Below are 21,053 nucleotides of genomic sequence, written 5' to 3'. Positions count from 1 at the left end.
AAATATTTTTAAACGGGGTCAGATTCTAATTTTATTTGCAAAAAGGGTCAAAACATGAAATTTTGCCCCGCCCCGCCCCCCAAATCGCAGCCGCTACTGTCCCCGGGTGGAAAATATCCAGTGCTACCGGCGGCCCCAGCACTGGCCCACCGCCGGTTCTGCCGGCTGGTAATGCTGCTGCCACTTTACTTATTCTAATCAACCAGAGTCCAGAGGCCTCGTCTCATTTTCTTCTTCCCCACCATCCATCCACCCGTCTCCATCACCCATTTCCCCTCCCCTCCTCCCCCTTCTCTCCCCGCCCGCTCTTCCTCCGTCAATCCCCCCTATCTCCTTCCTCCCTCTCTTGTACTACTCGGAGCACCTCCACCCCTGACCCTTACCCTGACCGCCCATCCAGCCGTTTCTTGTTTCTTGCGCTGTCCGGTCAAGAATCTGAGATCCTGTCCGCCGCCGCCGCTTGTTTCTTGATGGCCGCATAGGTATGGCGGCCCTGCCCTGTCTTTCTTGCGCTTGTTTTGCTTGTGATGTGATTCATGTTGCTCAGCAGCCCTGCTACTTGTTTGGTTGCTCTTGAATTTTGTAAGTTCATGGCGTTTTGTGCTGTTGCTGCTAACCAATTTCATGAATTTGTCCTCGGTTTGCCCCTCAAAAAATGCCCCCACGCCGCACCTCGGAAGAATAAACTAGGTTTAGCTGTTTGCCTCTATTATCTCTAGTCACACTCGTGTATTATTTTCTTTGTATAAATAGAAGTCTATTTTATCTGCGGCTCAATACAACTAAATTCCCAGTGATAATAGTCTGTTTTATTGTTTTTAAGAGAAAGATCTGTAATTTAATTTATGCCCTATTCTTGATATACCATTGCTTCTCTGCTCATCCACTTGCTTCAAGTCCTATGGGGCCTGGTCACCCTCAGGTTCATAATTCAATTTCTTTTTTCCAATTTGATAGGCTTCTTCTCGACGAAATTGGGAATGAAAGTATGCCTAGTTTCTTAAAAAAAATGCATCGATTGAATTCTCGCTGGTTGCTATTGGCTATGCTGTAGTAGATGAAAAGACAACTAAAGTGGGGATGCTTTTTTTTTCTTTCTTTCTGGAACACGGCTGCAACACATCGCTAAGGTAGCACCAGTGATACAAAGACCAAACAAAACAAAACAAAAACGAATTACAACTAGGCGATTAAACATAATCTAAAAGGAAAGGAAGAAAAAAGAAAAAGCCTAAAAGCAAACTGGGAATAAAGTGGAGCCTAAATTGACCAGAGAATAATGCATTCGTGTCAGCCGTTCATTTTGCTACTTGGCTTCTGCACAGCCACTCAGCCAGCCAGAAGCAGACTTATGCACAAGCCTGAAGCCACCAATGTTCGGTAGGGGACGGCGGGGTGTATACATGATTACATGGTGGAACTATGGCCTTGAATGTGAGCTGTTATTGATGTATTTCAAAATAGAATCTCAGTAATTGAATCATCTTGATCTGATTTTCTGAGGTTCAATAAAAGCTTTCCTTTATCTAATAACCTGCGTTCAGTCTGTTTGATTCGCAATTGTCTTATCAAAATATTGGTAGCTAAACAAGGAGTGGCAAGAAAGCATATGGTGAAATTGCTTCTTCTTACTTCTTACCGTGAAATGATTAGAAACATCAACTTCAAATTGATGTGGCTTGACACTGTTTGGTCAACAATTAAATTTATATGAGTTTGTTGAAATGATGTTTGTCTACTTGAACATATGGTCTTCATTGCATTTTCTCTATACTTTCTGAAATATAATTTGGTTCAAAACCATATGCCCATGTAAAATTGATGTGAGTTCAGGTGTTAACTTCAAAATTGATTCAGGATGCGCTTATGCATTCCTTCCTTGGCTTCTGTGACTTTGATGGTGTGCAGTTGATGATAGCAACATACTAATTATACTTACTTTAAAGATGGCAGGATCAACTTCATTTTGAGCTTGTCCCACAAGGTTGCAATCACCAGTATGTCAGCTAAGGCTTCAGAACGTACGTATAGATGCTCAGATGATTCACAAATGGCGTACTACAACAACTCGGTGCCTTTAGCAGAAAATGGACGGTTCCATATGGAATACAATCAGTTAAAATAAGAAGGAATAGGGGAATATTCGATCGTTCACTCCAAAAAGAGGGTCCTATTGAAAAAGAAATTATCCAAAATAGAAAGAAGTTTTTTTTTTTCAATTCAATTGTTTATTTATCTCTTATTCAAAAATTTCCTTGAAAATCGAATTTCATTTTTTCATTCAATGGGGTTAGATGATCTAGTTCTTAATATTATTACTTTACTCAATTGACAAATTCCACAACAAATCTCTTGATTCGGAATTAGGGACTCATGTATCATCTGATGAAATCATCTGGATGTTCACTACACATCTTCAGGTGATGGGTCACAGAAAATTAGTTCCAATCCTCAAGTATTTGAAGCACAGTACTGCACACTCGAATCATCATCAGCAAATGGTGTTTATCCTACACAGAGTTCGACATCTTCTCATAGCATCTCCCCTATAAGTGGGAGCCCCCTGTCTCAGAATGATAGCCACTCATACCACACATATGATTCACCCCCAACTGCTTCATGTGTTACCGAGATACCGGATTTCCAGAGTAAACTAAAGGAGCTAGAAAATGCAATTCTTGGACCTGAATTGGACATAGCCTCTGACAGCCCCGAGAGCTTATTGCAAGCCAACCATCCTTTGAAACAAGATAACTGGAGACAGCTTTTGGGAATTGACACGGGAGACTTGAAGCAGGTGATCATAGCATGTGGTAAGGCTGTTGCTGCGAATGATATGTATGCGACAGAACTATTGATATCTGAGCTAGGTCAGCTGGTGTCTGTCTCTGGAGATCCAATGCAACGCCTAGGAGCATACATGTTGGAAGGGCTTGTGGCCAGGCTCTCTTTCTCTGGAAGTAAGCTGTATAAATCCTTGAAGTGCAAAGAACCTACAGGCTCTGAGCTCATGTCTTACATGCATCTCCTCTGTGAGATCTGCCCATTCTACAAGTTTGGTTACATGTCAGCCAATGGTGCCATAGCAGAAGCTATCAAAGGCGAGAACTTCATTCACATCATTGATTTCCAAATCGCACAGGGGAGCCAGTGGATAACTATCATTCAGGCTCTTGCAGCGAGGCCCGGGGGTCCACCATTCCTAAGAATCACTGGTATAGATGACTCAAACTCTGCTTATGCCCGAGGTGGTGGACTGGATATGGTTGGGACAAAATTGCATAGTGTCTCTGCTTCGTGTGGCCTGCCCTTTGAGTTCAATGCTGTTCGTGCTGCTAGCCATGAGGTTTATATTCAGCATCTGGACATAAGACCTGGGGAGGCTATTGTAGTGAATTTTGCCTATCAGCTGCACCATACTCCTGATGAAAGCGTGAGCGTGGAAAATCACCGGGACAGGATTGCAAGAATGATCAAGAGCCTGTCCCCTAGGGTGGTGACTCTTGTTGAGCAGGAGTCGAACACAAACACAAGTGCATTCTTGCCAAGGTACTTGGAGACTCTCGACTACTATATGGCAATGTTTGAGTCAATAGACGTTGCTCTCCCAAGGGATGACAAGAGACGGATTAGCACGGAGCAGCACTGTGTCGCAAGGGATATCGTCAATTTAATCGCGTGTGAGGGTGCTGAAAGGGTTGAGAGGCATGAGGTGTTTGGGAAATGGAAGGCTAGGTTTGCAATGGCTGGATTCAGGCCGTACCCGCTGAGTTCGGTGGTGAACAACACCATCAAAACACTGCTGGATAGCTACCACAGTTGCTACAGGCTTGAGGAGAGGGACGGAGTCCTTTACCTTGGTTGGAAGAGCAGAGTGTTGGTCGTGTCTTCTGCATGGTGCTGACATGTCCTGAGGAGAAGCTCATGTCATGTATGTGCGCTGTTTTTATTGCTGAAACTTAATTCTCGAGTGATTCGTGTTATGTTGATCCACGATATTTCTGTAGCCTGACTTGTCCTTTCCCCAATTTCAGATGGAACCTGAGCTTATAAGGGCTTCTGCTTGTCGGTTCAGTTGTCTGTCTGCTCACTGGCCATCTAATTCACTGGAACCTGAGCTTGAGTGATTTTCACTGGAACCTGAGCTTGAGTGATTTGTGCTTTCTCCAGTTTCAGATGGAACCTGAGCTTATGTAAGGGCTTTGCTGCTTGTCGGCACCAGGAGTTGCTGTGATAATACCGCGACAGCCGTAATGTAGAAGCAGGCGTAGTTATTAAATAAATAAATAAATATGTTTATAGCTAGGAATTTGGTGTGTTGTGGTTTGCTCCCGTTGTAGGATTGACATGCTTGTAATATACTGTGCTAATTAGAGGGTGTTTAGAGATGATTAAAAGCTATGCAGGCACAAGCGGCGCCTGTTGCATGTGTCCTAACCGTCGTTGATTTGTGTAATGATCAGGCCTGGTAATGATGACGTGATGGTTTATTGTAACCTCTTGTGCTGCTTGCTGCCCTGAAATAATACTACAGTACTGAATATCATCGATCATCGCGTACTGATTCAGGAGAAAAGTCTAGGATCGTGGGACTCGCTTCATCCTTCATCGTGGCCTGGTGCTTTTGTTCGTGGAACGTTTGTCTGGTCATGTGTCTGTTGGTCTTGCTTTAGTCTTTTTATTACTGTCTTGTGAGACTGCTATGATACTGTTTGGGTAGTTTTGGTGGTATCAGGTTTTTCTCCTCTAATAGGTGCAGGTTTCCTGGACTCCCTCCGTCCTACAGTATAATATAAGAGCGTTTTTTGACACTAGTGTAGTCTGCACTCCCTCCGTCCCATAATAGAAGAGTGTTTTTGACACTAATGTAGTAGTTTTTTGTTTTTGCTGGTGCGCTGGTCTTTGAATGGTTGTAATACGCTGGATACTGCTATCTTTTTGTAAAGCGATTAATGGAAAGGGGGATGCCTGGGTGAAAAAAAAGGAAGGTGAATGATTATACCAGAAATATAATTGCCCATCCGCAAGAAAAGAAAAGAAATATAATTGCTGAGATGATCAGTGTGTTACTAACTATGACAGCAACAGGAGCTGCGAGGAGCATATACCCAGCTGTAGTAAGATGGTCTAAATTTTTTCTTCTTTCCCATTATGGTCTAAATTTTTAGAATAGCAAAATTATCTTCTAGAGCATGTAATAAGATGGCCGTACAAAAAAAATTGGCTTGCATTGGTTGCCGGAAACAGATCATGCCTGAAGCAGCTCCCCTGTTTCCGCTAGCTGCGTCTGCATGCATGCTCTGTCTCGTCCCTGGTCCCAGAGTAAAGGGCATCTTACTATCTTAGGCATTGCATTCTGAATTTCTGATTCTTTCTCGCCACAACCATAACTGAATAATCTCCGTGCCTGAAAAACAAGCAACTTGTCGTCGTGAGTTCATCTGAAATAATGATGCCTGCACATCCTTACTGCCTCTTTGAAACAAATACTATATATTGTACTGTAGCTGTTACAGTGTAGTATGATAGTACAATGCACCTTCCACCAATACTACGTAGGCTTTGCAGTTTTGGACTTCACGTGGTTATTTTCCCTTATTCTTACTGGGTGCTTAATAGTTACTCCCTCTGTAAACAGAAATAAGACGTTTTAGATCACTATAAAGTATTTACAGAGGAATATTACGTAAAACAAAATCGTGAGTGACCATGGGTGCTAAATTTGTTAATGTTTTGGAGAGCTTAGCATCCGAGTAACCATTGGTATTGTTCAGGGAAATGCCCATGATGACCTGTGCTACGAGCCAGCATACTGTGACTACGATGTTCTTATTTTTTGCAGTAAGAGTATGCAGTGACAAGTTTTGAGGAAACCTTATTTGGTTGGTGAGCCATCTTATTATTTTTATATCCCATCAGTAGCTGTCTTTATTTTGTCAACTTTTTGCTCATCTGCACAAAATAAGAGAAACATCAAAATAGTCTGAAAGTGACACTCTTGTATTTGGTCCATTTGTGGAGTTTCTGTAATTGTTTTTGTTTTGAGGCAGTCCACTTGTGGAATTAGGAGACTTGTTGATATTTACAAACCACAAAATGGTTCTTCCAGCTGCATTCTTTAAAATGTATAAACAGAAGACTGAAATAAATACTTTTTGTGGTGTAGGAATATTCAACTGTTTGAACTGCATTAAGTCACTGATTATGCTTTGTTGAAAAAGTCATGCTTCTGGAAGACTGCAGCCTTTATTGACCGGCCCCTTCAAGTCACCTCTGGGATCGTGTTGCTGCTCTTAATCTGCAAATTATCTTCCATTTGGTCATTGCTCCCAGGGAGGTCTCATCTCAGCTCAGTTCAGCATGGAGGTTCTGATTTCAGCAGCTGCGGGCGATCTTGTCAGCAGGTTCATCTCTTTCCTGGCTCAAAGTTATGGCACCCACACATGCGAGGAGGAGGATCGTACAAGGCTGGAACGCATCTTGCTGAGGATGCACAGCGTTGTTGAAGAAGCAGAGGGGCGGCACATCACAAATCGAGGGATGCTCCGGCAGCTGAAGGCGCTCATCGAGGGTATGTATCTTGGGTACTACATGCTGGACAGGCTCAGGGTCCAGTCTCTTGGAGAAGAGAGCATCGAAGATGACGAGGTGAGTCATCGGAGCCAATCTTTTGCCGTTTCTACTTTTAATACCGCCAAGCGCCTTCGCTTTGCTGCTTCTATATCAAAGAACACACCAGTAGCATTTGGGACCGGGAGCACAACAAAGTTGAAAAGTGTTGTTGAAAGTTTGGAGGCTCATACTGCAGATATGAGAGAGTTTGTGATGCTCCTTGGCAGCTGCCCTCGCCTGTCTCGCCAGCCATATGATACGTATCTACACATGGATAAGTGCATGTTTGGTCGCCACATCGAGAAAGAGCAACTCCTCAACTTCTTACTATCTGGTGTTGATAGTCATGATGGAACAAATTTCAGCATCCTTCCGATCATCGGCCCGTGCAGAGTCGGAAAGAAAACTCTGGTGCAACATGCTTGCAGGGATGAGAGGGTGCGGGGTCGTTTCTCCGACATGTTTTTCTATAAAGGCGATGACCCGCATATCGGAGAATTTGCGGTCAACTGCAAGGCAGGCTCGGGGAAGTACTTATTTGTTGTTGATTTCAGTTGGGATGTGAATGCGGCAGCATGGGAAAACTTCCGATCATGTCTGCAGAAGATGCCAGGTGCTGGGAGTAAAATTGTAGTGATAGGCAGAACAGATCAAGTTGCTGAAATGGGAACTGCCCAACCCATCAGGATGAAGAGTTTGCCGCAAGAAGAATACTGGTACTTCTTCAAGGCACTTGCCTTTGGAAGCATGGATCCTGATGAGTACCCAAAACTGGCATCTCTGGGAATGCAGTTGGCTACTCAGCTAAACGGATCTTTTCTTGGTGCAAATATAATTGGTGGGGTATTAAGAGCTAATCCTGATACTAAATTTTGGTGCAGCATGTTACTGAGGATAAGAGAACTAGTTCGCAAGCATGGCTCCTTCGGCATACACCCTGAGGACCTTTTCGAGAGAAATATCCCTATCAACTTCACCAAGTTGTCCTATGTGGGGGCTAAGGTTCAAGGATGTTGGGCTTACGATTTGAGGGAGACTGGCCCGGAGCAAAGTGAGCTGCCAAAACTGACATGGCAACAACTGCTAACCGGTGCTGAAATTCCTGATGATGAAGACAAGTTTGATGTGTTGGCATGGAGATCTCGGATCCCACCTTACCGCGACTACATAGTTACTTTTGAGAAACAGAAACCACGTCGTAAAGTCAGCAGGAGGAATCATCTTGCGCCAAGAAAAACATGGGAATAAATGCTAATCTGGCAAACACAAGTGCAAGGATGTATCCTTATCCTATAGGTCAATAAATAGGTCATTATTATACTCTTGTGTTTTACTTATAGCTGTATGTGCCCATGTTACTGTGGAGATGAGACAAGTCCATATTTTACCCCTTCCTCAGCCTTTTGCTGGAGTTCAAATGCAGCTCTCAACTCTAATACAATCTTGTATTGTGTGGCAGCCATGAAGTCGCATGAAGACAATGCGACTTCATCGTCTTTTTCCTCCTTTATCTTTACTAAACGACCCATTGCGTCCTTGGCCCAAAAAAACAAATGTACTCCTTCTGTAAACTAATATAAAACGCTCTTATATTAGTTTACAGAGGGAGTAGTCGAGAAATGAGGCTATCTACATGAAGTTTGGTACGAACACATAAATCCCACTCGACAACGTCAAATACATTCGATGAGATCATGGCGGACGTCACTCCTGACAAGAGTCAAGTCTAGCCATACTCCTGATAATAATTTGTTGAGCTCGCCGGAGCTGGAGGGGGAAGAGAAGGCTGAGGTTGCATATGAGACAGGAGGAAGCAACAGCGCAAGGCGTCAGGTAATGAATTATTCAGCTGTCTGATAATATATTCAGGACAGTGCCAACGATTTTTACAGACCCATCTGACATCCTACCCCGGTTCAGTTTCAGGCTCTTGATGCGCTTCCTGGGACTCTAGGATCAACAGCTCCAGTCGTATCTCCGTAGTGGCCATAAGTTTACGGGCCCGCACCATCTCGTTGTACACGCACATACAGGACCGCTTCAGAAGTTTTCCGTCGTAGAGTGATCCATCATTCCTCAACTTACAGAGCTCTTCTTCTGAGAATTCCTGAAAATAAACAACCATGGGCGTATTTACTGAAGGAAAAGGGCGAAGTACTTCTTTTCTTGAGTCCTGACAACTTAGTGAATGCGAAGTTTACATCAGGGAGATGCTAAGAACAATTTTACAAAATATTGTACTTGGTCTATGATTTACCAGTTCGGGATATGCTTCATCATCGTCGTCGTCATCATCGTCATCATCATCGTCATGAGGGAAGATTAAAATCTTCAAAGCTGTCGCAATTTTCATCACGCTCCATCCCTCACACTGAATGCTGGACACCTCTTGGAGGATCTCACCACATCTTTGCAAACATTCAGAATGCTTGGGCCCGCATACTAACTAGCAGTCATACAAGACGCACGCATACTCGATAATCTTGTCATTAACCTGGCAGGATACAAGGAGCATTGCATAATCATCTCTCTAGCAGAAAAATGTTTGCAAAAAGGAAAACATCTAGACGAATAACATTGCATCGAAAACTTCGGTCACTGCAGCGAACTATTGGAAAGTGAATGTCAAGGAGCTATAAAGCAGAGCATTTCATGCCAGACGTAGGGGGACATTAAGCGAAAGGTATTCTCACCATTTCCGGCGTGACATCGAATCCATGACGATTGAGGACAGTTTTCATCCCATAACTCATCGGAAGCCGGTCTTCTTTGCTCAGCTCACCATCTTCAAGAGGCACTAAACTCTTCATGAGATTTTTTATGCCCCACATGACCTCCAACACAGCTTCATTATACAGGCAGCGTATTTTCTGCCACGGTGAAAGTATTGCTCAAAATTGCTCCTGGACATAGTAAGCAAAGAAGGGAGCTAATTAATACTGACCAATTTTGCTTCGATGATTTCTTTGTGCTCAGGCTTTCCGACAGCTAGCAGCTGACCAGGGGCGTGCCATCTTTGGATCATCTCTGCAAGTTCTTTGCTGACACCAGTATGATTAAATACATTGGCCTTGTTCTCGAATCTCCTGAACTCTTGTAGCCAAATGACCTGATCAAGATATGAAAAGTAAATAATAATAATTATTCAAACTCTAAATCATGAGAGGAGGCCAATTCAGTAGTTATGTCTAAGAAGATATAGCCTTATCCAAGTCCTGGTTTTCGTGCAGCGTACGTAAATGAAAATAACTTCATGAGCTAAGATAATGTCTTTCAAAATGCATGGACACTAGTGGTCTATTTTGGTAGTCTCAGGGCTAAACCATATTATATCTAGCTAGCAGTTACTACTAGCTAAAAATTGATGCACAGCAATACACTCCTTACGTTCCAACCTGTACCAGGTGATTATTCATAAATCGCTTTGCTCACACAATGTTGAACTTTCAGGGAAAAAAAGGTTTTTTTTTGGCATGCCTGCAACAGCGTCAACTATATGCTCTGCCAACAGAATACAAAGAAAAAAAACAACTAATGACCTCAATATACAAAAGTACAGAGTACAAAAAAATGGGAAAATGATAATTATTTTGATGCAAAGGAAAGAAATGTGTACAGACTTTGTGCGGCATGTAGTCCTTGACAAAGTTGGCCCAGATTTTCTGCAGGAAAATCCAGAAGGTTAGGTGAATGACAAGGCAAGATCAGCTGGCAAGCAAGTATGCGGCGGCCTCGTACCCGGCAGGCGTCCTAGTTGAGGAGTGCGCCGGATTGGTAGGTGGCCCATACCCGACAGGCATCCTGATTGGGACCTCGGGTCTTAGATGTTTAGTTTTGGCTGCGAGGTCTGTTTAGTATTAGGCCCAGACTATCAGCATCCCTTCATCAACTGGATAGGAGTAGCGACAGATGTTGCCAGACGGGGGCTTTAGTCTTACTGTTATATGACTTTGTAAGGTCTTGTGTGAATAGTTAATAAAGTGACTGCATGCATCGTCCAGATGCAGAGGTCGGGGATCTTCCTCCTTTTCTAAAAAAAGCCGGCAAGCAAGTAAATGAGCAGAAGGAAGAACATACTACCTCCTCGGCTTTTTGCTAGTAGAGTTGGACACCATCATACACGAATACGGCGAAGCCAGAGGGTGTCTCAAACAGCAGTAAGATGGCCCCACTGTGACCCAACTTGTCAACTGCACGCAAGTGAAGCAAGCAAACTCAGGCAGTGAGGGAAGGTTACCAGGGAAAAACTAATAACCGCCCGTTCATTCAGATATATAATCGGGCGTGGAGTCGATCAGTTAGGTCAGAGGCTCACTGATACGGGCGATCTTCGACTTGGGAGGAGGAGAGGGATGCCCTTACGCTTCCTGCCTTTCTGCCCCATTGACGTCGATCGTGGTGGACGTCGGGATCCACAGATTGCCAGAGATTTGCGGCGGCCGGGGTCGATTATTTCTAGAGGGTGGCTGTGTCGTGCACTTCACTCGAGCTTCATGTAAATCTGGGAATAGTAATTTTTTTCGAATCTTAGTTTTTGGTCTCTTTGGTTTTTGATTTGGTCTATGTATATGAAGGTCTGGTCTCTATATTGGATTGAGAGATGGAAAGCCAGTTTGGTTCGGTTTGGGTTTGGGTTGTGCCCAAGAACTGACCAGGTAGGTTTGAGTTGGGATAGGATTTCTCGGTCCAAAACGAGTGCAAAGTACTTATATGGTATGAGGCCGAAAATCGATAGATTAGTCTGAGCCGCCGCTGCCCAGACGTGCTAGGGTTAGGGGCCATCGTGCCGCGGTAGTGGCCTTCCCCTTCCTCTTCCAACCAGGCTCACACCCCTTTCCATTAACTTTGCAATTAACGGAAATATATCAGTCTGTTTGAGTACTGTCAAAAATATCATCCACTAGGCAAGCCAAAGCTAAATGAGACAGACTAGAAGCAAAAAGGAGACTGAAAGGGGGGGAGCGAGTTGACGCATCGCCAGAAAAACCACTGTTAACGACCCTAAAACGGATCACCCACCATGGGGCGAAAATATGACAACACTAAACCACTGCCCAACAACATCCCGGGGGAAGACTATAGGAAACTGGAACAACCAGAGAAGACCATAAGAACAACGGACTCCAGCGGGCATCAAACCCCAGTGGCCTTCCCCTTCCTCTTAACCACTAGAGATTATCATTGGTTCCTTCTGGCTTCTGCTGTAGCTGTTCTTCCCCCAATCCCTTTTCAGTTTTCTCTTTCACCCTCCCGCCCGCGGGAGTGGCCATCTTTGGCGCCGACGACGAAGACCAACATCCCGAGCCTCTCTGTGCATGAACGTGGCAGTATGTCCACATGTGCAACATGAACAACTGAACAGGGCCCCCAGCATCGGAGGGCCCCCAATTTTTTTGTTAATCAAGGTATTAATTGAAGCATTAATGCTAGAGTAAATAACTGTTGGAAGTACTTTACGCCAAGTAACCCTATGTATCTATCTCCAATCACAATCCATCAATCTAGTATGTGACGTCGTTAGGTCTTTTGAACTTGTGCTTCCAGCTGGTGTAATTTCTTATGAAAAATTACAGTGTTGACAAAAAAAATGATTGTAGAGCCTAATTTTGATTTGCACAGGGTCTCTCATTTCCCTGGTATGGCCCTGTTTATAACGACTGCCAGAGTGCGCAATATGCAACCCTGTAGCAACCAGCAGCTACGCAGGCACCTACGCATGACTTTGTCTACGGTTTGAATCTGTGTGTTCGATCCAACGGCGACGGGCACGTGGGGGGGGGGGGGGGGGGGGGGGGGGGGGTTGGGGGGTACGGCGAGCGAGAGTTGTGGGAGACACCGCCAAGTTGCAAACGCCGGTCGCCGGTGCTGGAGCCGATGTTGTGGGGGACGCCGGGGACGACATGGGTCGTGTTGCAACAAGGTTTACAACATGGGTTGTGTTGTCATGAGAGATGGACGGAGAAGAGAGGCGAACGGCTGATGACCCGATCAATCTTTACCAAAGATGAGCCAGCAAAACACGTAGTACGAGCCTCAACAGCGTCCGATTATGGATCATGCATAAATCGGCCACCAGTCGCCGTGCACAAAATAGTTTCGTTTTCCCAAAACCTCGTGCTGATTACACACGCGTGTATGGCATCGTCTGAGTGCGTGTTTTCTCGGTAGTGGACAAACAGGGAGAAAATACTGCTCAGCTCTACCGAAAATATCATCAAACCCGATGAGAAGCATGAACTGAGATTGTAGAGACGTCCCGCCACGCAAATCATCCGAGGCGGGTTCATCCGGTAATCGCTAGCTAGCTGGCGCCACGTCAGCGTCGGAATTGCCTGGCCTGCATGGATGCGTGTCCCCATCCGGCCAGTCCAACAACTCAAACTCCATTCGGCCGGTGGAGCTGGCTGCTTGGCAGACTTGCCGTCGCGCAGGAAGGAGCCGTCCGTCCACGTCGAACCGCGGCAGCCAGTGAGATCTTGACAAGTCAGCGTCGACGGCAACCTCCGTCCCGGAGCCAGCCACCTGGTGGCAGTTCCGTAGCCGACTTCTACGTGTGGCCCGGCGGCGCTGTGCGTCCACGCGGGCCGGGGGGCACGTCGACGGCCGGCTTCACGCGGTGGCTCCCCACAAATCCATCGGATCTTCCTCGCCACCAAACTGGCTGTGTTTTGCACTGCCCACGCGCACATGACGTGCGTCCACGCACGATGCAGTATACGTACGGGGGTGAGGTATCTTGGTGAGACGTACTTTGAACCGAGTGTCATGTACTTCCTCTATAGCATATTCAACTTGTTCCATTCCATGAATAAATGCAAACCATATAAGCATCACTTCTTGATTCTACTCCAGATCAGACCATTCGATAGAAAATAAGAAGTTAGAGCAACTCCAACGGGAAGACCCAGACGGACGCGGATTTTATCCGCTTTTTGTCCGTTTGGGTCGGCCAAACGGACATCCGTGTCCGCTTTTATATTTGGGTCAGCTGACCCATTTTGGACATGTACGTCCCGACATTTCAACAAACACCTGATGGGCGCCGCGCTCGCCGTGCTCGTCGCCATGCCCGTCGCCCCGCCCGCATCCTGCCTTGCCCGTATCCGCCGCCCGCGCGCCCCGCGCTGACCTGCTACCACGCCGCGCCTGCGCCTGCGTCCTGCTGCGCGCCCGCGTCCTACCTCATCCGCGTCCAACCACCTGCACGCCCGCTTCCGTGTCCTGCCGCGCCTGTCGCCGTGCCCGCGAGCTCGCCGTACCCGCGGTTTGGATGTGCGCGCGGGGGGGGGGGGGGGGGGGGGTCCCGGAGCTGCACCATGGCCACCACGCGGCGCGAGTGCGGCGGTGCATGGCGAGCGGGGCTACCGGGGTGCGTGCGGGGCGGGGGGCGCGTGCGGCGGCGGCGCATGGGCGAGCAGCGGCGCGGGGCGCGTGCGGCGGCGGGGGCGCGTGCGACGGCGGCGCAGGACGAGCGCGGTGGCGGGGGGCGCGTGCGGCGGCGGCGCAGGGCGAGCGCGGTGGCGCGCGGCGCGTGCAGCGGCGGTGCAGGGCGAGCACATGCGGCGGCGGGGCAGGGCAAGGCCTGGGCAGAGTAGCTCCAGCAGGGGACGGGGGACGGGCGCCAGCGAGGAGTAGCTGCGGACGCCTGCGAGGAGTAGTTCCGGGCGCCGGCGAGGAGCACAGTGTGGGACGAGATTGGTGCGTGGGTGGTGGGCCAGTACAGAAAAAAGGAGGACAGAGAAGTGAGCCTGTGACAGGTAGGCCATACCTCGCATGCAGCGGACGGAGCGGACGAGGAGCACGCACAAAGCGTCCACTTTGTGTCCGCCGCGGATCCAAATGCAACCCAAATTTGAGACCGAAATGGGTCCGCGCGGACACAAAGCGGACGCAAAATGGAAATGGGTCCGCACGTTGGGCAGTCGTTTTTGTCCGCACGAACCCTAACGGACATGAGCGGACGAAACATTGGAGTTGCTCTTACTATATATACTTAGATTGTCAAAAAGAATATATGTCTTACTCTAAACGATGTTTTGTCATGACACTAAATTTGGTTTTTGTTTAAGTGATTAAGTTTTTGGTTTATTAGTGTCTGCTTGCATACTCTTGTATTTTCTAAGCCAATATGGCACAACTTTGGCACCGAGCGAAAGCTCTGCGCTTTGACGCTGACGACGACGACGCTTGCGGACGCCACTTTCTTTTTGAAGACGTCGTCGTGGTGGTCCTCTTCGTGCCAGGGTTTCGGATGAAGACCCTTGTCCCTTCTGGACTCGGCAGCGGCGACGCTTTGGGCCGTTTTCCCTCCTGGGGGCGTAGTCATGAAGCTTAGGTGTTTAGACCGTGTACTTGGTTCGGTGATTGCTTTATATATAAAGGGGGTGAAAGCTTGTTCCGAGAAATATGTCACATCTTTGGCTGATGGGCGTCAGCTCACAATGAAAGTACACTAGGTGCCTCCGCCATGGTTTCGTTGACAAGCTCCATAATTTTTTCCCGAATGTGCAAAGATTGAGTATCACTACATTGATAGGAAAGTAAGGGTGTGTTTGTTTCAGGTCATGGGGTGGAATGTAACGGGTCCATTACGTTCCTAGGCCTGATTCCTGTGTTCGGTAGCAGCGAAGAATTGGAACCTATCCATTCCCTCAAACGGAATATTCGCGTGAGATGCGGAACACACTCGTACCTCCGATTTGGAGGAACCACGCGGAACGCCTCGCATCTCCTGCCTCCCCCACGACTCCCTCGTCTCCGAACCCAATCCCAGCGCCACCACTCCCTGTCGTTCTGCGCCCTTTCTTATCCCCTTCTCCGGCGCCGCGTCTCCTCGTCTCTCACTCTCCGGCAACGCCTCTCTCTATCGCCTACCAGAGCTCCGCCGGCCTCCGGCCTCCTTGCCCAAGCTCCGCGCCGGATCGCTGCGGTTCTCCGCTAGCTGAAGCTGGAATACAACGAGCGGCTGCACCTCGCAAGCCCCTCGGTGGCGAATTTCTGGCGCTGGCCGGCGACTGGGCAAGTAGCTGCAAGCGGCGACGACAATGATTGATTTCATTCGTAGCTATCACAACAAGATTTGGGAACCGTTTAGGGGTGGATGCCTTGTATTATCCCTAATCACAACACCTTGGTACCTTTTCCTAATCATGGCAAGCTTGATTTTCAACATGTAGATGGATGACTTGTATTTTGACAGTTTTTGGACATGTAGATACTTGTATTTTTTACAGATTTTTGACATGTAGATATTTGTATTTTGACAGATTCTTAACATGTGTATGACGGAATAACTAGCATTTATTTGACAATTTTTTATTACATGTATCCTGTTTGTACTTGATGCCAAAGTCAATAATTTGAGTGGTGCAATCAACAAATTCATTCCATTCCATCTCAGAAACTAAACACCGAAATGTAACCATTCCATTCCTGTGAATTCCACAAGGACGGAACCAACCTATTCCAGTGGAATGAAACCATGACATTCCATTCCACTTCGTTCTCGAACCAAACACACCCTAAGAGTTGGGTGTACATGGTACAGACGTACGGTCATCACTTGCACGTGCTCATTGACGATGGCACAAAGGTGAATGACCGGAGCAGAGACATGGGATGCTCTGCCCACCATAACAAAAGCCTATCTCTCGGGCAACAAACTATCTCACCTGAAGGCCCCTGCCTTGGCCCATCGGCATGTGTCGTCTTGGATTTGTTGCACCAGGCACGAGATGGAGGGGTGTTGCCTGTCAAAGATGCACCCATTTCTGGTGCTTCCAAAGCCACCAAGCCAAACTCTCCATCATGCCTTTTTTGTCCAACTTAACTCTCTCGGCTAACCCCTACGTCTTCACTACTACCACTGTAGTATGGCGAGATATGGCTACAAAACTATTAAAAAGGGGATTACAATCTTTTTACATAAAAATGAGAACTCTAAGTGCCCTATCTTGCGTGCAAGTTATCCCGTATGTGTGACATAATGTGAGCCGCTCATTGGCCATAAACACATGCATTTCTAAAATATTGATGCATATTCGAAGCCACAAATCATCAAGGGTGCAATACACCCAGGTTTAGCTACAAGTTTTTCGAGAAACAAAATACAAAAGAAAAGTGCTATCACGGAGTCGATAATCTTACACGAGTAATGATAGAGCTATGGGGGCTTTGTTATGTATTTAACGGATCTATTAACATGGGTCAGTAGGATTAGTGACAGGGGCCTGCACCGGCTGAAATTAGAGGGGGGCAGAGAGCCAGAGAGTAAGGCGTTGTTCGGTATCGCTCCGCTCCACACCTCCGGGAGCGGAGTTGGCGGAGATGTAGTTCAAAATGGTGGAGTTGCAGTTTCCTCGCTCCGCAGATTTCGTGAGTGGGTGATTATCGAACAGGGCATAAAACTCAAGTAATAGGTCCGCACGTTTAGGATTATATTGATGTTACACCTACCGCGCGGCAGGCAGGCGTGGTGAGCAATCTTCACATCATTCAAAAATACTGATGTTGTGTTACACCTACGGGTGGACCGGTACGGAATATGCTTATAGTACGGAGTCCATAATCCACACGGAGAAAGCTTACACGGAAAATGTTGGCCAAGCCAGAGCCACCCACCACAAAGTCACAAACCACGCAACCGCCCAGGTCATCATCTTACTTGTCCGTCCGATGGCAAAGACGTGGCCAGCATACATCCTCCAGTCCCTGCCCGCTCACTGCCGCTAGATCATCTCCACTTTTTCTCTTTTTCGCGCTACCTGGCCAGAAAACGGAAGTTAATCCAGACAAGCAACCAGCGAAACTCAGCATCAACCACAACCACGAGAGCTTAAATCATCGATCTCTTGCTCATCCTCTCAGCCTGCCTCACAACACAAACGTTCCTCTCCTCCTTCCCTGTCTACGTACACAAGCTAGCACCGGCAATGGTGAGTGCCCAGACATTAGCTGGGTGGGCATGCACATGCTTGCATGAGGATGATTAGTTATCTGCATGAGATTGCATGGCGAGTTGCTCACGGTTCTGTGCAAACACATGCAGGTTTCTGCCGGCGGCCATGGCGGCTACAGCGACGCCGATGATGCCGTCGACTTCCGCGGCAACCCGGTGGACAAATCCAAGACCGGGGGATGGCTCGGAGCCGGACTTATCCTAGGTACGTATACGTACGCCGTCATGTGCGCCGCATTCAGCCGGCGCACTTGAATTTGAAGGCTGTATTAATGAGCTCAGGGCGCGTGTAAAGCCATCAATGGCGTTAATCTGGACTTGCTGGTGCAGGGACGGAGCTTGCGGAGCGTGTGTGCGTGATGGGCATATCCATGAACCTGGTGACGTACCTCGTCGGCGAGCTGCACCTCTCCAACGCCAAATCTGCCACCATCGTCACCAATTTCATGGGCACCCTCAACCTCCTAGGCATCGTCGGCGGCTTCCTCGCCGACGCCAAGCTCGGCCGGTACCTCACCATCGCCGTCTCGGCCACCATCGCCGCCGCAGTAATTAACCTACCACACGCATCCACTTCCACTTGTACCGTGCTTGCATGCATTGCGTCGCTAACCGATGGACCAACACAGGGCGTGAGCTTGCTGGCGGTGGACACGGTGGCGCCGAGCATGAGGCCGCCGCCGTGCGTGGACGCGCGGGGCGCGCAGGGGCACGAGTGCGTGCCGGCGAGCGGCGGGCAGCTGACGCTGCTGTACGTGGCGCTGTACGTCATCGCGGCCGGCGCGGGGGGGCTCAAGGCCAACGTGTCGGGGTTCGGGTCGGACCAGTTCGACGGCCGGAACCCGCGGGAGGAGCGCGCCATGGTCTTCTTCTTCAACCGCTTCTACTTCTGCATCAGCCTAGGGTCCCTGTTCGCGGTCACCGTGCTGGTGTACGTGCAGGACAACGTCGGACGGGGCTGGGGCTACGGCGTGTCGGCCGCCGCCATGGCCCTCGGCGTCGTCGTGCTCGTGGCGGGGACGTCCAAGTACAGGTACCGGCGGCCGGCGGGGAGCCCGCTCACGGTCATCGGTAGGGTGCTGTGGACGGCGTGGAAGAAGCGCAAGCTGCCGACCCCTGCCAATGCCGATGAGCTCAATGGATTCCACACGGCCAAGGTGGCCCATACTGACAGGCTCAGGTAATTATTAGTATTTATATTTCAAGAAAAATTCAGCACCAACCGAAATCACCGAATTTCAGTGAATATCAGTGATTTCAGTTTGCATTTCGGTCAAAACGCTGAAATATTAACCTGAATTCAATTACATGTTTGAATTTTTTTGAAAAATAATTTGAAAAATATTTGAATTCATGTGTACTACTGAAAAATTGCTGAAATATTTTGGCCAGAAGGTAGATATTTCAATGTCTGCTGAAATTAATGAAATTCAGTGAATTTCATCGAAATCTCACTGAGTGAAAACCATGTTTACATCACTCTTTTTGGAGGCCATTTGCATTAACTAGATGCCGACGAGTAACTACGTGCTATTTTCAAGCATGTTAATGAAGTTCGTTCAAACAATATTTGAATTTGACCATTTTTTACTAAAGTTAAGTCGATTTTGATAGATTGAAATCCACTTTTTAAATTACCTAAATTTTGGATACATGCATGAGATACAAATTTTTCTGTTACCGAAATTGTAAACGCTACCACACAAAAATAATAATGGTGGATGGGCCATTTCCATCCTAAAGATGCTGACAAGATGTGCTACTTGCTGTCTGAGTAGGATCATATGCATGTGGCTAGCTGTTCGTATTATAATATCAAATATCACTGCTCGATCGTTCGTTGTTTCCATCATCATTTTATCTTATTTCATTCGAAATAAACAAAATGGTGTTTTGGATATCAGCCACATAATTTCCCATGGTTAACATGGACTGTGGACTAGCACCGTTCGTCCGGGACAGCTAGGACTTCATAATTATGATGTGTACTCTTCCGCTAGTACGAGCACGCCACTTGTCCCCGTGTCATGTCTGTGTCGACGTTGAGATGGAGTTGCCAGGGAAGCTAACAAAAAGGATAACTCGGGTACATGGATCTTCTGCTCCAAACTCAAATGGATCCAGATCCAAAAATAGAGAAAAAATAAATCATGTGGGGTGGTTTAAGATAGACTGTCTTATCAATGTATCATCGACCGAGACATAACGAAGTCTCAATCGACCGAGATTTATCAAGACTGCTATTATATACGATATTTGTCCATGTTTTTGCTTAAAATGTGCATGATTAACTTTTGTGATCCCCATGCAGGTGCCTCGACAAAGCTGCAGTGATGGATCAAGTCGACCTGGCCGCAACTCCGAAAAAGCAGGAGCAGGCATCAACCTCAACAATGACGGAAGTGGAGGAGGTGAAGATGGTGGTGAAGTTGATGCCTATCTGGTCCACCTGCATCCTCTTCTGGACAATATACTCCCAGATGACCACATTCTCCGTGGAGCAAGCCACCCACATGGACCGTCGCCTCAATGCCGGCTTCGAAATCCCCGCCGGTTCCCTCTCCGTCTTCCTCTTCCTCTCCATCCTCCTCTTCACCTCCCTCAACGAGCGCTTCCTCGTGCCGCTCGCCGCCCGCCTCACCGGCCGCGCGCAGGGGCTCACCTCGCTCCAGCGCGTAGGAACGGGCCTTGTCTTCGCAACCGTGGCCATGGTCGTGGCCGCGCTAGTCGAGAAGATGCGCCGCGACGCGGCGAACGGGGAGTCGCAAGTTGCCATCAGCGCGTTCTGGCTGGTGCCGCAGTTCTTCATCGTGGGCGCCGGCGAGGCGTTCGCGTACGTGGGGCAGCTCGAATTCTTCATCCGCGAGGCGCCGGAGAGGATGAAGTCCATGAGCACGGGCCTTTTTCTGGTCACGTTGTCCATGGGGTTCTTCTTGAGTAGCTTCCTCGTTTTCCTTGTCCACACCGTGACAAGAGGGGCATGGATACGGAATAACCTGGATAGGGGGAGGCTTGACTTGTTCTACTGGATGCTGGCTGTGCTTGGGGTGGTCAACTTCGTTGTGTTCGTGGTGATTGCGAGGCAGCACGAGTACAAGCCCAACACGTCAGTGGTTGTGGCTCCCACTGAGGGGGACAACGATACCACGAAAAAGGAGACGGACGGCGTCCTTGTGGTTAGTGAGAACACTGTGGGGATGGATGTGTAGGGAGTGTGAGTTTGTAAGATATGCATACAAATAGCAAATTGAGTGTAAACTTAGATGGTTAGATTTTTTTGGTGGAACCAGCCCATCAAAGTTCAAGTCTCTCAGACTTGACATGGGTGTTCACATTTTTCTGAATTTTATTTTAGGCATTCCGGAGATGTGTATTCAGCGGGAGATGATGTTCGCATCGATTGGAAAGTGCATCGGGTGACTTTGTCAATCCCAAGGTTTGCCGCTTCAGTCTTTCAGAGATGCTCCTAGGGGTGGGGTATGCG

General features: G+C 47.7%; 2 protein-coding genes across 4 annotated transcripts; both read left to right on the top strand.

The window, feature by feature from the left end:
* Positions 1-223: 223 nt before the first annotated feature.
* LOC123105201 (scarecrow-like protein 21) lies at positions 224-8,006 on the top strand. 2 transcript variants are annotated; one of them, XM_044527214.1, is made up of 4 exons: positions 224-482; positions 1,947-2,021; positions 2,421-3,931; positions 4,035-4,548. In XM_044527214.1, exons 2-3 carry the CDS (start codon positions 2,000-2,002, stop codon positions 3,902-3,904), a joined length of 1,506 nt encoding a protein of 501 aa, XP_044383149.1. In that variant the 5' UTR covers positions 224-482; positions 1,947-1,999; the 3' UTR covers positions 3,905-3,931; positions 4,035-4,548. The 2 variants fall into 2 exon arrangements, with proteins under 2 accessions (XP_044383149.1, XP_044383150.1); XM_044527215.1 differs by lacking the exons at positions 1,947-2,021; positions 2,421-3,931; positions 4,035-4,548 and adding an exon at positions 6,167-8,006.
* A 9,289-nt stretch (positions 8,007-17,295) lies between these two features.
* LOC123105199 (protein NRT1/ PTR FAMILY 6.4) lies at positions 17,296-20,998 on the top strand. 2 transcript variants are annotated; one of them, XM_044527213.1, is made up of 5 exons: positions 17,296-17,546; positions 17,660-17,774; positions 17,900-18,117; positions 18,199-18,749; positions 19,881-20,998. In XM_044527213.1, exons 1-5 carry the CDS (start codon positions 17,544-17,546, stop codon positions 20,776-20,778), a joined length of 1,785 nt encoding a protein of 594 aa, XP_044383148.1. In that variant the 5' UTR covers positions 17,296-17,543; the 3' UTR covers positions 20,779-20,998. The 2 variants fall into 2 exon arrangements, with proteins under 2 accessions (XP_044383148.1, XP_044383147.1); XM_044527212.1 differs by lacking the exon at positions 17,296-17,546 and having other exon boundaries at positions 17,654-17,774.
* The last annotated feature ends 55 nt before the right edge of the window (positions 20,999-21,053 follow it).

The sequence above is a fragment of the Triticum aestivum genome, chromosome 5A (assembly GCF_018294505.1).
Source record: "Triticum aestivum cultivar Chinese Spring chromosome 5A, IWGSC CS RefSeq v2.1, whole genome shotgun sequence".
NCBI lineage: Eukaryota > Viridiplantae > Streptophyta > Magnoliopsida > Poales > Poaceae > Triticum > Triticum aestivum.
Note: the sequence above shows the minus strand (reverse complement) of the source record. Positions and strands in the feature narration are given on the sequence as shown.

Coding starts and splice junctions, on each gene's coding strand:
- LOC123105199 (XM_044527212.1), top strand. CDS start 17,654: ATGCAGGTTTCTGCCGGCGGCCATGGCGGCTACAGCGACGCCGATGAT. Junction 17,775..17,899: donor CGGAGCCGGACTTATCCTAG/GTACGTATACGT, acceptor TTGCTGGTGCAG/GGACGGAGCTTGCGGAGCGT. Junction 18,118..18,198: donor CGGCCACCATCGCCGCCGCA/GTAATTAACCTA, acceptor GGACCAACACAG/GGCGTGAGCTTGCTGGCGGT.
- LOC123105201 (XM_044527214.1), top strand. CDS start 2,000: ATGTCAGCTAAGGCTTCAGAAC. Junction 2,022..2,420: donor GTCAGCTAAGGCTTCAGAAC/GTACGTATAGAT, acceptor ACACATCTTCAG/GTGATGGGTCACAGAAAATT.